The sequence below is a fragment of the Heterodontus francisci genome, chromosome 38, assembly GCF_036365525.1.
Source record: "Heterodontus francisci isolate sHetFra1 chromosome 38, sHetFra1.hap1, whole genome shotgun sequence".
NCBI classification, from domain to species: Eukaryota; Metazoa; Chordata; class Chondrichthyes; order Heterodontiformes; family Heterodontidae; genus Heterodontus; species Heterodontus francisci.
In genome coordinates, this window is record NC_090408.1 from 11,020,945 (window position 1) to 11,036,678 (window position 15,734).

At 40.2% G+C, this 15,734-nt stretch overlaps 1 protein-coding gene across 1 annotated transcript in view; it reads right to left on the reverse strand.

The window, feature by feature from the left end:
* Positions 1–3,941: 3,941 nt before the first annotated feature.
* Positions 3,942–15,734, reverse strand: part of mesd (mesoderm development LRP chaperone) — a 33,334-nt gene continuing 21,541 nt past the window's right edge. Inside the window, exon 3 of the mRNA XM_068017725.1 lies at positions 3,942–4,718. Within this exon, the coding sequence (XP_067873826.1) occupies positions 4,490–4,718 (229 nt within the window). The 3' untranslated portion in view covers positions 3,942–4,489. The remainder of the gene's footprint in view (positions 4,719–15,734) is intronic.

Below are 15,734 nucleotides of genomic sequence, written 5' to 3' on the forward strand. Positions count from 1 at the left end.
TTTTAAAAAGTACTATATAAGCTGATATTTCAATGGCACATTTCAAAAATTGTCAAGCTATTTTTAACAGTTGCAATCACTGATTAGGTAAAATCAATTGATCTCTTTAGAATGGGTCACTTTAGCACCTATATAGGCTCTGATAAATGTTTCCCTTCCAGAGATTGGTATCTCCATCAGCACACATGGCACATTTATTAAATGTTCCATTGGCATTTTACAAACAAGTTGCTAATAAATGTCATGGTTCTAAATGTAACACATGATGCAAAGCTGCCGTCATAAGTATTATGAGAATTACAAAGGAATAAAGTTAAAGTAGGAACAAAATGTGTGCTGACTCATGAAAAAGATTAAAGTATTTAAATATCATTGAAGTAATTAGATGGAAAAAATCCATTACAACAAAGACAAAAATAACCCTTATAAAGCAATGGAAATCCCTAACATTTCTGGATGTAAAACACTTAACTGAATTCTCTTTTCACGACACACAGTTCTGATGAAAGGTCATCAATCTGAAATGTTAACTGTTTCTCCACAGATGCTGTCACATTTTCTGTTTCTCTTTTCACTATGCACAAGGCATATGCCAGTTTCAGAAGGGCGAGAGATGGGAAGGAGCTTAAAGCATGCACAAGTAAAGGATTATTAAGCCCATATATGCAGTGCATCTGCTTAATTGTGTTTAAAAATTTAAAGCTCAACTTCCATGGCGCACTGCTCAATTTTGTTGTGGGCTGGCAGTAGAGGGCATTGAGACAGAGATCTGTAATGCTAAATCTCTGTCCACTTTTTGTGCCTATCTCATTTAATACCAGCATTACAGCGAACAGCATAGGAAAGGAAAAACTTGTATTTCTCTTGTGCCTTGCACAATCTCAGGACATCTCAAAGTGCTTTATAGCCAATGAATTACTTTATAGTCACTGTTGTAATGTAGGAAACACAGCAGCCAATTTTTGGACAGCAAAGTTCCACAAACAAGATAAATGAATACATATTTAAATGATGTTGGCTGAGTACTGGTCAGGATAATGGGAGATCTTCAAATAGTACCATGGGATCTTTCACACCTACCTGAGAGGATAGACAGAGCCTTACTTCTCACAGGCAATTCTAACATTAAATAACTATTTTTTAACTATATCCCATCAAAATTGTATATTATTTTATAATGCTATTTCTAGTTGCAAAGAAAGTAACATCCACCACCAGCACTAAGAAACTAAATCAACTGATTTTTATTTAGTTAATGTTTCAAGTCAATTACTTTTGATTGGAAATAGAAAGCTAGATATGTGACAGGTTTAAGGCAAGAGCCAGGAAAAGAGGGTTGAGGAGGATAGAACAAAGGGGAAGGTCTGCGATAGGGTAGAAGACAGGAGGAATTAAATGACAAAAGGGATGATGATGCAAGGTAAAAGGGGGTGATTTTGTCATTTGCCCCATTCTCCCCTGCCTCTATATTTGCTTTAAACCAGTCACATCTTTATCCAGTTCCGATGAAAGGTCATTGCCCTAAAATCTGAATGGTTTCTCTCTCTCCAATACTGAGCATTTCCAGCATTTTCTGTTTTTATTTCAGATTTCCAGCATCTGCAGTATTTTGCTTTTGTGTTAGTGTTTTTTCTAGTTACTTGATTACTGAGTGAAAGCTTCAATTAAGAAAGATTATCACCGACCCTCATTCGGCACAAAGTAGAATTTGAAATTAATGCCGAGGTATAAAAGCGTTATAGAAATGGCTCAATTTTCCTTTTAACTTAAAGGTAAAAATACCCAAGAGTGGAAGTAGCATTGTTTATTTTGGTTGTGTAAATCTACAGATACAAGTTCCTCTGAGGCACCATTAGACTTTTGGACCACTCATTCTACTGCAGGCACAAGTGATGAACTTAGATCTGAATACAGAAATAGAGGTACTTACGCTCACCAACACTGGTTTTTAAACTGGGTCCCTAGCTAAGGGGTTAGCATTAGACAAACAAATTGTTTCTGTTGCTCTTTAGGTTAATTTCCTGTAACCTTTGAATAATTAAATGTTTAGAAATTATAGCAGGGTCTTCAGGCAATGTCAGTATTTGCAGGGGCGTTTGTACTATATTTTTCCAGCTATAATCAATAGAAATAAAATATACAAATACTTGGTTCCCATTTACGAAAGAAAAACATAGCAGACAGTACTTACAGCACAAACAGGCCATTTGGGTGAACAGCTCTCTATTGATGTTTATGCTTTACATGAACCACCTTCCACCCCTCTTCATTTAAACTAGTCAGCATCACCTTCCATTCCTTTCTTCCATAAAAGCATCTGTGCTATTTACCTCAACTACTCCATGTAGTAGAGAATTAATATTCTGACTACGCTAAGAGGTTTCTCCTAAATTCCTTATTGGATTTATTAGCGACTATCTTCTACTTATTGCCCCAAACATTGGTCCCCCCACCCAACCCGAATCACATCTCCCCTATCAAACCCCTTCATAACTTTAAAGACCTCCATCAGGTCACCTGTTAGTCCAATTAATTTGAAACAGAAGCAGTTTATACATGCATACTGCCAATTACTGATGGCTTGAATAAATAGTCATATTTAACAAGTCACATATGGTACTAATTTTAATATGCAAGTTAGTGAATGAATATCAATACAGAATGGCAACTTTTTTTTTTAAACTGCAAAAGTCAAAGATGTTAATCGTACTGCAGACTTGTGCCTAGAAAAAGGACAGATTATTCTAATTTCCAATCAGTAAAACCTTGTGTAAGAGGAGCATTGGCCCACTTGGATACTTTATTGCCTGGGATCCCAGGGGCAATCATACAGTGTTGCAGTATGCCCAGGCTCACTGCTTCTGCATGTTAGGCAGTCTTTTGGCCCTCCATGATCAATTGCATGCTTTTTTACCTCCATACAGTGTTTAAGCCCACTATACTTCACTAGTAACAACATCCAGCATTTAAAAACATTTGTAGAAAACACAAAAGTGACAGGAGATGAAAAGGCCAGACACTAAATCTTTCCTAAAGTGGCAATACCAAACTGAAGCCTCATATATTTTGGTCTATGGGACACAACTAATAGAATAACTCAAACCTGTTGCGCCAAATGATGTTTCTTTCTCCGGATCCTTCCCCCCCACCCTTCCAAAGTGGGACTAAGTTTAGTGAAGGATGCAGGAAGACAAATTAATTTTATCCACCCTACTAAAAGGTGTTAGTAGCTGCATCTGCTCCAGCACTGGGAAGAAAAATGTAAGAGTTCCCCACCACACACCGCCCCTCCTTCCTTGCAATTAGCTGGACGCTTCATTTGCTCAGGACACTGTCCCACTTGTGAAGATAGCGCAGGGTAGCGTCAGCAGCCATCTGCATCATGTGCTTACGCAATGAAATTGGAAAACCCTTTCGGAAAGAATCGGCACCGGTACATCGAGTCATTACAGAAGAATAGTTGCACAAACACTGCCTCCTTAGAGCAAGTGAAGCTTGATCAGTAAATTTCAGCACAATTAATTACGGTTGCTACAGCAAGAGCAGTAGGAGGTCAGACAACATATTTGAAGTTCTAGGCAACTTTCTACAGCAACGGAATGACACCAGCTTGTTCTGACGACATTATACATGAGGTCCCATGGTTGCTTCATTCTATAAAAAAATTATGTACGTAGTAAGATAAAGTTAGCAACTCAGGAAAGTGGTGTATATATTTATGAGCGATTTTCTTTGAAACATCCGAAGTTACTGACAACTAAATTGTTTCTTTGCCCCGCATATGCAAAATATGCATCTGCAAGACTGAAATGTACCATGTATCATGGCTACAGTGCAGATTAGACATAGATTTGGCTCTGTCACCATGAAGGCTGATGATGGTGTGAAGACAATACAGAAACATACATGAATGCAGTACAGAATGTGTGAATACCGTCTGAAACATCTTAAAATCAGTTTAATACATAACACTGCTGAATTGGCCATATAGTAACTGGATTTTCGATCATTTCACTGAGGTTAGAAACCGTATGTATATCGAGTTAGTCACCGCTCCTAAAAGGCATCAATACAAAATAATGGCCTGTGTCAAAAGAGTACTTAAATCACAAAAAGAAACTTGCATTTACATTGAAGTGTAAATCAGAACAAAATGAAGAGAAATCCCATTCAGTGTTGAGGTGCAAGGTACAGGTAGCAAATGTGATTTATAAAGTCTACCGACTGTACCTTCAGTGGTTTTCATTTTTACCTTTTTTAAAAGGTTGAAACTCAAGAAAACGTGATGCAGTGCCTTCATATTAGGAATGAACGTTAGGGGTTCACACTGCAGTTTCACCTCCAAAAACTTGTACCGTGAGCTATAAAATCCTCCACCACGGATTTAATAATAGCTCCATAATAAGAAATCTCAACATCAAAAGGCAAGCTAATACAAAAGAAAATGTCATTTCATTTAGTATGTGAACACCATCTAACTCAACTTCCGTCATAGTTCATTTTTGTTTGCTCGGTTGTCTTTCTGTGAAACCGTCGCATCTTTTTTCTTATCAGACTTGATTTCATTTTTCTTTTTCTCTGCTCCTTTTCCAGGATATACCTGCCCTTCAACCGTAACATCTGCACAGCGATCCTGATTTATCAGGAAGTCTTTAATCTCCCATGCGTAGCTTCCATCACGCAGCATAAATATGGCACGATCAGAACCAACAACAAATCTAGGAAAGGAAACAAGAAGGTGAATTTTTCTCAAATCTAAGAGCAGAAGTACCCAGTATCCAGATGACCCAATCAAAATTAAGAAACCTTCAATAAACACGAGACAAAGTGACAGGAGATCGATCCGAACCCCCAACCCTATACTGACAAAGTTACTTATTTCTGCTGTACTTTTACAGTCAGGCCTTTCCATTCCTTGTGCTGAGCCTAGGAAGTGCACTTGCTTTTTAGCCATTTGTCTATGAGTGCATGGGAACGAAGGACAATCAAATAGACTAATGGAATGTTGGCTTTTCTCTCAAGGGGTCTGGCAAACAAAAGGGTGGAAATTTTGTTACAGTTGTATCGTTCCTTGGTCAGACCCCATCTGGAATACTGCATTCCGTTTTAGACACCACACCTTAGGAAGGATATATTGTCCTTGGAGGGGGTGCAATGCAGATTCATGAGCTTAAAAGGTTACATTAGGAGGACAGATTGCGTAAACTTGGCTAGTATTCACCAAGTTCTAATCAAGTTGTTTAAAATCATAAAAGGATTTGTTAAAGTACAGGGAAGCTATTTCCTCTGGTGAGAATCCAGAACAAAGGAGCACAATCTTAAAATTAGAGCTAAGCCATTTAGCGAAACCAGGAAGTGCTTTTTCCACACAAAGGGTGGTGGATATCTGAAATATTCTCCCCAAAAGACTGTGGAAGCTAAAACCAAAACTGAAAATGTTATTAGACTAAGAACATTGAAGGATATGAATCAAAAGGCAGCTAAGCAGGACTGAGGTACAGATCAGTCATGATTTAACTGAATGGTTGAACAAGTTTGAGGTGCTAAATGGCCTACTCCTGTTCCTATATGTTCCAAAGGTCATTCCTTGGCTAATGTTGCTGCATTTTCTTAGCCGCATGTCTCTCTCCGCTTGCTTTTGTTCCTTCATGCATTGGAAAAACGTACGAGACAAAAATGAATGTGAGCTCCAATTTTATTGCCCCAGTCTGTCTTTCACGCAGCATGATCAGCCACAAGAATCCTTCAGCAACAACTTGCATTTATATAGCGCCTTCAATGTAGTAAACCATGCCATGTTTTCATTGAGCATTATCAGACATAATTTGACAATGGGCCACAAAGATATTAAGACAGGTGACCAAACATACCATCAAAGAAGTAGGTTTTAAGAAGCAAATTAAAAAGGAGAGGAAGGTAGAAAGGTTTAGGAAGGGAATTCCAGAGCTAAGGACTCAAACAGCTAAAGACACAGCTGTCAATGGAGGAGTGAATGAAATTGTAGATGTGCAAGAGGCCAGAATTGGAGGAGTGCAGAGATCTTGCAGGGTTGTAGGGCTGGAGGAGGTTCCAGAGATATGGAGGGCTGAGGACATGGAGGGATTTGAAAGCAAGGGTAAGAATTTTTAAACCAAGATGTTACCAGACTGGGAGCCAATGTGGGTCAGCAAGCACAGGGGTGATGAGTGCATGGGACTTGGCACAAGTTAGGATACGGGCAGAAAACTTTTCTGGAGCATGAAACACAAACATCTGAAACCTACATTCATAGCTAGGACTACAGGCTTACCGACAATAACACTAACATACAAAATATACAAAAACAGAGAGAAAGACCAGCTGGTCCATCAAGTCTGTCTTTCCCAGATGTTTGCACCTAAGAATCAGTTTTCTTTCATCCCGCCACCCATGGACAGTCTCACCTGCCTGCACATCAGGAATGCTCGAGAATATAGCACAAGGTTTTTACACCCATAAACTGCACAGCTGTTTCCGAAATGGAAACTTCAAGTTTGAAGCAATGGTTCAAAAATAGTGAGTCATTCAGATGATGTCCTAACTTAGGCTACAATGCGATGACATCAATGGGAACATCTCTCACCCTCTTCAAAGAAATGAAACAGTGGAGGGGAGACAAATACAAACTGAGTTTCAGATTTTAAACGTTCAGATTAACTCACTGTTGAAAGCAATGCAGTACATCAGCCAGACCTCCAAAAGCTAAATGCTCTGACAATTCAGAGGAAAAGCAAGAGGTTAAGATGGGAATATATAGGAACTCTGGAATACAAGACATAAAAAGGGAAATAACTGTTTACTGCACCTCACAAGAAAGTTGCTGAAGGTCCTCTCAGGTGAGGATGTAAGCGTGGAGATTCTTATCTTTTGGTCCAATATTCTTGCGGGATTGTTTGTGATGAACTCAATGTCAAATAAAATAGATAGCACTCACTCTGAATTATGTTTTTTTTGTAAACTATTGTTATGCATTACCATCCGTGGATCTTTGATTTCAGTTGGTAAACATTATAGACCTGTGGCTATCCAATGAATTAAAAACTTTTGACATCTCATAAGAATCTATTGCAACATACTGAAAAGTTTGATATGTGCATGGGGGAAAATTGATCAGCTCAAATGTAGACCTCTTAGATTATTCAATGTCCAATTCAGGAACAAAGTGTCTCCTAACAACGCAGAGAGAACTATCGCCGACGTTATCAGTGGGTTGGAACATTTGCCAGCTTGCCAGTATGAATCTGCGCGTGTGCATAACCATGTCACCACACAATGATGCCAGAGCGTTGCCTCACCTCTCAATGGCTGCAATCGTTGCCTCCATTTACCCCCAAAAGTACCCAGCTTATCTGATCTATGTGACTCAATATCATTTTATTTTATAATGCCTGGAGAAGCAGTCTTAGGACATTTTATGTTAAAGTTCCTATACAAGTTGTTGGTGTTGGCCATCTTCTGTCACTTTTTTGATCTTAATTCTCCTGCATTACTGGGTTTTCATGATCGGTGGCGCTGTTGCATTATCTTTGAGACGCTGACCATCTCTGGCTCAGCAGCATTGTGGCAGTCGGCGTCAGGCCCTCTAGTCTTCAGCTTTCAGGTGAGTTTTAAAAAGAGAAAACACCAACAGCTAATTTACAATGGGCCCCCTGCAACACCTCAATAACACTCACCAAGGTGGTCTTTCCCACCTACCTGACCAAAGATGATTTGGAGGGCTTGAGTAATAAAGAGAGATTGGATAGGCTGGGTCTGTTTTCCCTGGAGCGAAGGAGGCCGAGAGGGGACATAATAGAGGTATATAAAATTATGAGAGGCATAGATAGGGTAGATAGCCAGAGTCTGTTTCCCATGGTAGGGGTGACTAAAACTAGAGGGCATAGATTTAAGGCGAGAGGGAGGAGGTTTAAAGGGGATCGATCAAAGGGGTAAATTTTTCACACAAAGAATAGTGGGTATCTGGAATGAGCTGCCTGAGGAGGTGGTGGAGGCAGGAACAGTAGCGACATTTAAGAGGCATCTGGACAGGTACTTGAATAAGCAAGGCATAGAGGGATATGGAATTAATGCAGGCAGGTGGAATTAGTATAGATAGGCATTATTGTTGGCATGGACGCGGTGGGCCGAAGGGCCTGTTTCTATGCTGTACGACTCTATGGTACACTGATTGTGGGGGAGAGGTGCGAAGAATCAGAGAAGATAAAGGAGTAAGCAGCGAGGAAGGAACGTTTTTTTTTTATTCGTTCATGGGATGTGGGCATCGCTGGCCAGGCCAGCATTTATTGCCCATCCCTGCAATCCATGTGGGGTAGGTACACCCACAGCGCTAGCGGTTAGATACAACTGAGTGGCTTGCTAGGCCATGTAAGAGTCAACCACATTGCTGTGGGTCTGGAGTCACATGTAGGCCAGACCAGGTAAGGACAGCAGATTTCCTTCCCTAAAGGACATTAGTGAATCAGATGGGTTTTTACAACAATTGACAATGGTTTCATGGCCATCATTAGACTAGCTTTTTTTTTTAAATTCCAGATTTATTAATTGAATTCAAATTCCACCTTCTGCTGTGGTGGGATTTGAACCATGTCCCCAGAGCAATACCCTGGGTCTCTGGGTTACTAGTCCAGTGACAATACCACTATGCCACCACCTCCCTTAAAGTGCTTAAATATATTCCTGCTTACAGCACGACCCCAATTCAGCAGTGGGGTGCAAGAATATCTCCTCCTCGCCCTCCTCTACAAGCAACATCCCTGAAATCCATAGACCCTGGCTGGAATCTTTCATGGGAAAAGATGACCTTCAGCACTCAGCAGCTGCCTCCTGAGCCCAAAAAGGACTGAATAGGGGTGGGGCAGAAAGAAAGGAGAAGCGTGAAAACAGTGTTAACAGGAAAAGAGAAAGCAGATCTCCAACTTATCCTAAGCAACACACAGGAGATGTACCAGCCATGGCCCAGTGGGAGTAGCACTCTACTGAGTCAGAAGGTTGCGGGTTCAAGTCCCACTTTAGCGACTCGAGCACAAAATCTAGGCTAACACGCCAGTGCAGTACTGAGGGAGTGCTGCACTATCAGAAGTGCCATCTTTCAGGCGGACAAAAAGTTTAGCATAACTTCCTAGCTTTTGTACTCTATGCCTCTATTTATAAAAGGCCAGAATCTGACATGCTTTATTAACTGCTTTGTTTACCTTCAAATATCTTGCACTCCCCTTAAAATTGTACCTTAAGCTTGTAATGTTACCTTCTACCAAATTGTATTGCCTCACACTTGCTTGTGTTGAATTTCAGCTGCCATGTGTCCACCCATTCCACCAGATTATCTGGTCATCAGATTGCTGTTTGTGGGAGCTTGCTGTGCACAAATTGGCTGTTGTGTTTCCTCACATTAACCACAAATCAAAAGTACTCTGGGATGCCCATATGTCATGAAAGGCATCATAAAAATGCAAGTCTTTTATTTTACTCATGTAAAAGTAAAATTAGAGGTATGTATACGTCTGCTTCCTGTTTAGTCATACTTTGATTTTCATACTCACGTATGTGAGATCCTTCCAGCTAAATTTACAAATAGAAAGTTTGAATTTAGTGACAAGTCAGAGTTACAGGAACAGTGATAATATATATAAAAAAGAAACCCATTGATATCACATTTCAAAACCTTTTCATCCAACATTTTCTTTCTAACATGCAGGTCCCAGAATATGGCAACTAATATAAAAACTTCTATTTCACAATAGCATAATTTAGTTTAGTTGTCTTGTGGATCTAAATTCCTAATTAGCATGTTTACTCAAGATACCTCTCCAAAGCTTGTGCTTCCACTTGTTTCTCCCTCTCCTACTTATAATTCCTGTAACTCAGCATCATTTATTTTCAGATTCAGAAAGGAGAGAAAAGAGTAAAAAGAGGGGAAAAGAGAGAGGAGGCGATCTTGAAATTTATTCCAGCAGCTGCAGTAGGTAGGGTAAACATTTTTTCAGGAACCAATCAAGTCAGACTTGCTGTCACTGGGCGGAAGTCTTCTGGTTCTTGGTGCAATTCCCCTGCTTTCACACTCACCCCTTTAATCTGACTCACCATAAACACCACAGGTCTGCTAGCAATACTAAAAACTATACAAAAAATCAACACTAGATAGAATGCTCCATTACCAATACAATCTTAAAAATAATGCAAAAGCAAAATACTGCGGATGCTGGAAATCTGAAATAAAAACAGAAAATGCTGCATACACTCAGCAGGTCTGACAGCATCTGTGGAGAGAGAAACAGAGTTAAGTTTCAGGTCGATGATCTTTCATCAGAACCTAAAACAATTGGATACTTCGGACTTGTATTTCAAACCTCCAGCCTGAACCAGACAAGTACATTTCAATTTAACCAAACAAAAATTCAATAATTTGAACATTTATTTAAAAGGAGGTATAAACTGACATTTATATAGCACACTGATGTTACTACTTGCAGAATACTTTTGAAGTGGAATCACTCATGTAGACAAGCACAGCAGCCAATTCACACAAAGCAAGATATAGGAACAAGAGTAGGCCATTTAGCCCCTCGAGCCTGTACTGCAATTAAATCCTTGGTTCCAAATCCCCAATACCCTTGTCTAACAAAAAATTATCAATCTTGGTTTTGAAATTTTCAACCTAACCTCAATGTGGAAAGGGAGGGGGGTGGGAGCGGTGGTGGGGGAAGAAAATAAAAAATGTCCCATATTTTAACTGAGCTTTGTGTGAAGAAGTGATCAAATTTTACAAGTTTATAAAAACTTCAAAGATCCAGATAATTGACTGAACAATGTGTTTTGGTGTTGGTTGAGGTAGGAATGCTAATTCAGACACCAGGAACACCCCTTGAATACCATGGGATCTTGCACATTTTCCCAGAACTTGCTCCAACATGCTCCCAATTTGGAGAAATCTCTCAGTAAAAGCAATTAACATCTAAATGACCTCAGGATATACCCATTTTGAACCAGTCCCCAAGGGAGTACATTTTATGACCTTATAGGAACAGGTCAGATTAAACAAAACCTCACTTCAGTAGCTAAATACTACATCCGTGCTCTAGACCCCAGAGCGCACATAAATAACAGAACACAAGATCAGCTGGTATTTCCAAAAAAGACCAAGAGTAAAACATATTCTGACATTTGAAAAATTGAATGTCAGACAGCAAACATTCACACGTTACTGCCTAATCCTTCTTGTACCCTGCGTCAGAAGGATGAGTTCACTTTTTGGATAATCCAGTTATTTCCTTATTCTATCAATCCTGCCTTTAAATTTAAAATGAAGTGTTTGAGTCACCATGCAGTCACCAAATAGTAGTGTGCCTTGTTTACCAGTGTGCAGAGTCTAGGATACAGTTCACTGGCCACAGAGAATAGATCACCACCTAAATTAGTCAATTGTGCTGAATCAGACTAAAGAACTTAAATGCAAAGTAGGACAGTCTCACCACAATATGCATCACTTCATTTAGTCATGTAAAGAGCAATGGGGAATTTATGCAGCAGGATGTTACCAGGATATTTTTCCCAGATATGAATCGACAATCTGGCAGAAAATTAACAGCTTCTTGGACAAGCATGGACTATTTAAGGAGAGTCAGCATAGATGTTTTATGGGTAAACCATGTTTGACTAACTTGATTTGATTTGAATTTTTGTGATGAGGTAACAGAGGGTGATGAGGACAGTGTTGTGCATATGCATTTTCCAAAGGCGTTTGATGAGGCTTGTTACTGCCCGTGGGACAAAAGAAACTGTAGCAGCATGGATACAAAATTGACATAGGAATAGGAAATAGGACTGTGGAGAATGGCTGTTTTTCAGACTGGATAGAGGCATCAGTAGAATTCTCCAAGGTTCAGTAGCAGGACCACTACTGTTTTTGATTACAGTTGGACATTTAGCCCTTTGAGTCTGTTCTGCCATTCAATGAGATCATGGCTGATCTGTGACCTAACTCCATATACCTGCCTTAGCCAATATGTTTGGGATATGGGCAAACAAAAATCGATCACAGATTTAAAATTAATAATTGATCCAACAACAATTGCTGTTTGTGGAAGAGTGCTCCAAACTTCTACCACCCTTGTGCATATAAGAAGTGTTTCCTAATTTCACTCCTGAAAGGTCTGACTCTAATTTGGACTATACCCCCTAGTCCCTGACTCCCCAACTGCAGAAATAAGATAGATGGAGAGAAACTATCAGTTCCTGTTAATATCTTAAACTTTCTAAATTCCAAGTAATGCAACCTTAGTTTGTGCAGTCGCTCTTCGTAATTTAACCCTTGGAGTCCAAGTATCATTTTGGTAAACCTACGCTGCAGTCCCTCCAAGGCCAATATATTCTCCCTAAGGTGTGGTGCCCAGAACCATTCACATTACTCCAGGTGTGGTCTAACAGGGGCTTCGTATGGTTGTAACATAACTTCTTCCCCCTTGTATTCTAGTCCACTAGATATAAATGCCAGCATTTCATTAAGCTTTTTGATTATTTTCCATACCTGTCCATTATATTTTAATTATCTATGTACATGGACTCCCAACTTTATTTGGACTTCCACTATTTCTAGCTTTCCACTGTTTAGAAAGTAGTTTGTTCTGTTATTTTTATGTCCAAAGTGGTTGGCCTAACATTTATCAACATTGAAAGCTATCTGCCACAGTTTTGCCCATTTGGTTAATCTATTAATCTCTTTTTTTTTCTTCCATCTACACTGCTTACAATGCTACCTATCTCTGTTTCAACTGGTAATGACTTGGACTGGGGGCACAGAGCACAGTTTCTAAACTTAACGATAACAATTCTTGGAAGTGTAGTGAACAGTGAAGATGATAGCAACAGACTTCAGGAGAACAAACAGGCTGGTGTAATGGGAGGGCATATGGCAGATGAAATTCAACGCAAAAGTGTGAGGCAATACATTTTGGCAGAAGAGTAAGGAGACAATACATGCTAAATGGTATAATTTTAAGGGGGGGCAGGGGGCAAGTACAGGAAATCCTGGGATTGCTTGTGCACAAATCTTTGAAGGGAGTAGGACAGGTTAACAAAGCAGTTAATAAAGATACAAATCCTTGGTTTTAATCAATGGAGGTGGTGGAAGCGGAGACAATGACTTCAAGAGGAAGTTGAATGGCCACTTGAGGGAAATAGACTTGCAGGGCTACGGGGATAGAGCAGGGGAATTGGGACTGACAGGATAGCTCTGTGGAGAGTTGGCATGGACTTGATGGGCCGAATAGCCTCCTTCTGTACTGTAAATGACGATGACGCTATCACAATAGTTAGGCCCCAGCTGGAATAGTATGTCCAATTCTGAGTACATTTTAGAAAGAACGTGAAGGCTTTGGAGAGTGTACAGAAGAGATTTATTTATTTATTTTTATTTATTTAGAGATACAGCACTGAAACAGGCCCTTCGGCCCACCGAGTCTGTGCCGACCAACAACCACCCATTTATACTAACCCTACAGTAATCCCATATTCCCTACCACCTACCTACACTAGGGGCAATTTACAACAGCCAATTTACCTATCACCTGCAAGTCTTTTAGATGTGGGAGGAAACCGGAGCACCCGGCGAAAACCCACGCAGACACAGGGAGAACTTGCAAACTCCACACAGGCAGTACCCAGAATCGAACCCGGGTCCCTGGAGCTGTGAGGCTGCGGTGCTAACCACTGCGCCACTGTGCCAGGGATGAGGGATTACAGTTATGTGGATAGACTGGAGGAAGTGGGGGTTATTCTTAGAGCCGAGAAGGCCAAGAGGAGATTTGATAAAGGTGCTTAAAATCGTGAACAACCAATAGTTATATAACACCTTTATTGTAATAAAGCCTCCCAAGGCACTTCACAGGAGCATTATAAAACAAAATGTGACACCAAGCCACATAAGGATATATTAGGTCACACTTGGCACAGTGTCTGAAAGGAGGAAAGCGAGGTGGAGAGGCAGAGAGGTGTAGGGAGGGAATTTGAAGATTAGGGTCTAGGCTACTGAAGGCGCAGCCAACAATGGTGGAGGGATTGAAATCAGGGATGCTAAAGAGGCCAGAATTAGAAGAGCGCAGATATCGCAAATTGTTGTGGGTCCAGAGGAGATTAGAGATAGGGCGGGGCCAGGCCATGGAGGGATTTGAAAACAAGAATGAGAATTTTAAAATCAATACATTGCTTGACCGGGAGCCAATGTAGATCAATGAGCACAGAAATGAAAGAGGAATGGGTCTTGTTACCAGTTAAGAAACGGGCAGCAGAGTTTTGGATGACCTCAAGTTTATGATGGGTAAAATGCAGGAGACCAGCCAGGAGTGTGTTGGAATAGCCAAGTCTAGAGGTAACGAAGTCATTAAGGAGGGTTCCAGCAGCAGATGATCTGAGACAGGGTGAAGTCAAGCGATGTTAGAGGAGGAAATAGGCAGTCTTAGTGGTGGCACAAAAATGAGGTTGGAAGCTCATCTCAGGGTCAAATGTGACATCAAGGTTGCAAAAAGACTGGTTTAATCTTGGACTGTTGCAGTGAGTGATGGAGTCAGTAGCTAGAGAATAGAGTTTGGAGCAGAAAATGAAAACAACAGCTTCAGTCTCCCCAATATGAAGGGGTTATATAGAGTAAATTAAGATAAATCCTTTCCAAGAGTTCATAACCGGAGGGCACAAATTTATGATTGGCAAGACAGCCAAATCGTTGAAGCTTTTTTAAAAAACGCAAGTGGTTAGGATTTGAAATATACTGCCTCATAGGGTAGTGAATATAGATTCAATAGTAGCTTTCAAAAAGGAATCCAATAAAAACTTCAAAGGGAAAAAAATTGCAGGGATATGGGGAAAGGGCGGGTGCATGAGTGGGACTAACAGTGCTCCTCAAAAGAACCAGCGCTGACTCAAAAGGGACAAATGGCTCCTTCTGTGCTGTACTATTCCATATCAATCAACACATGACACAATGGGGATTTTATGCGGAAGGATGTTACCAGAATACTTTTCCCACATACTAATCAATCAAAACGTGACACATCAGAATCTACGTCCTGGAGTGAATTGCCTACAGGACTGCTCTGCTCTCCTGACCAGCAAGCAGGGTCTAAAGACTGACACTGATGGTGTAAAAAAATACTGCTTACTATCACAGTAAGGATTAGTTAACCATTTGCACAATCCCCCACTTCTCCCCACCGTGCTTCACCTCAGAAGGATCAGACTGAGCATAGAATCAGCATGTAAAGACATAGCTGAATCCGAAACTGTACTATCTAAAGTACCAGATTGGTTTTGTGATTACAATCTTAAAATCAATGTTGATCAGCAGTTCCACTGAAGATCACAGATCTAAACACTTAACAAAGTGATGATATCTCAATGTTAATCAATTAACTTTGCAATGGAAGTTTTGATGCAGAAATTCCTTTCAAATTAATATAAATTCAGCATTAATGACTTGGCGAGTTGCACTGCCTGTGGAAAAAGTGAGCTTGGTCATATTTCATTACATACTTTGTGTAATACTAAACCTGTCAATCATTGGGTAGGCCAGTTAGAATATACTTTGTCCAGTTTTGGAAAGATATCCAGTCGATAGAGAGATTACAGAGACTGTTAACATTCTCACTTTTTCCTATCCTGACGAAAGGTCATCAAACTGAAATTTTAACTGTTTTCCTCTCCACACATGCTGCCAGACCTGCTGAGTC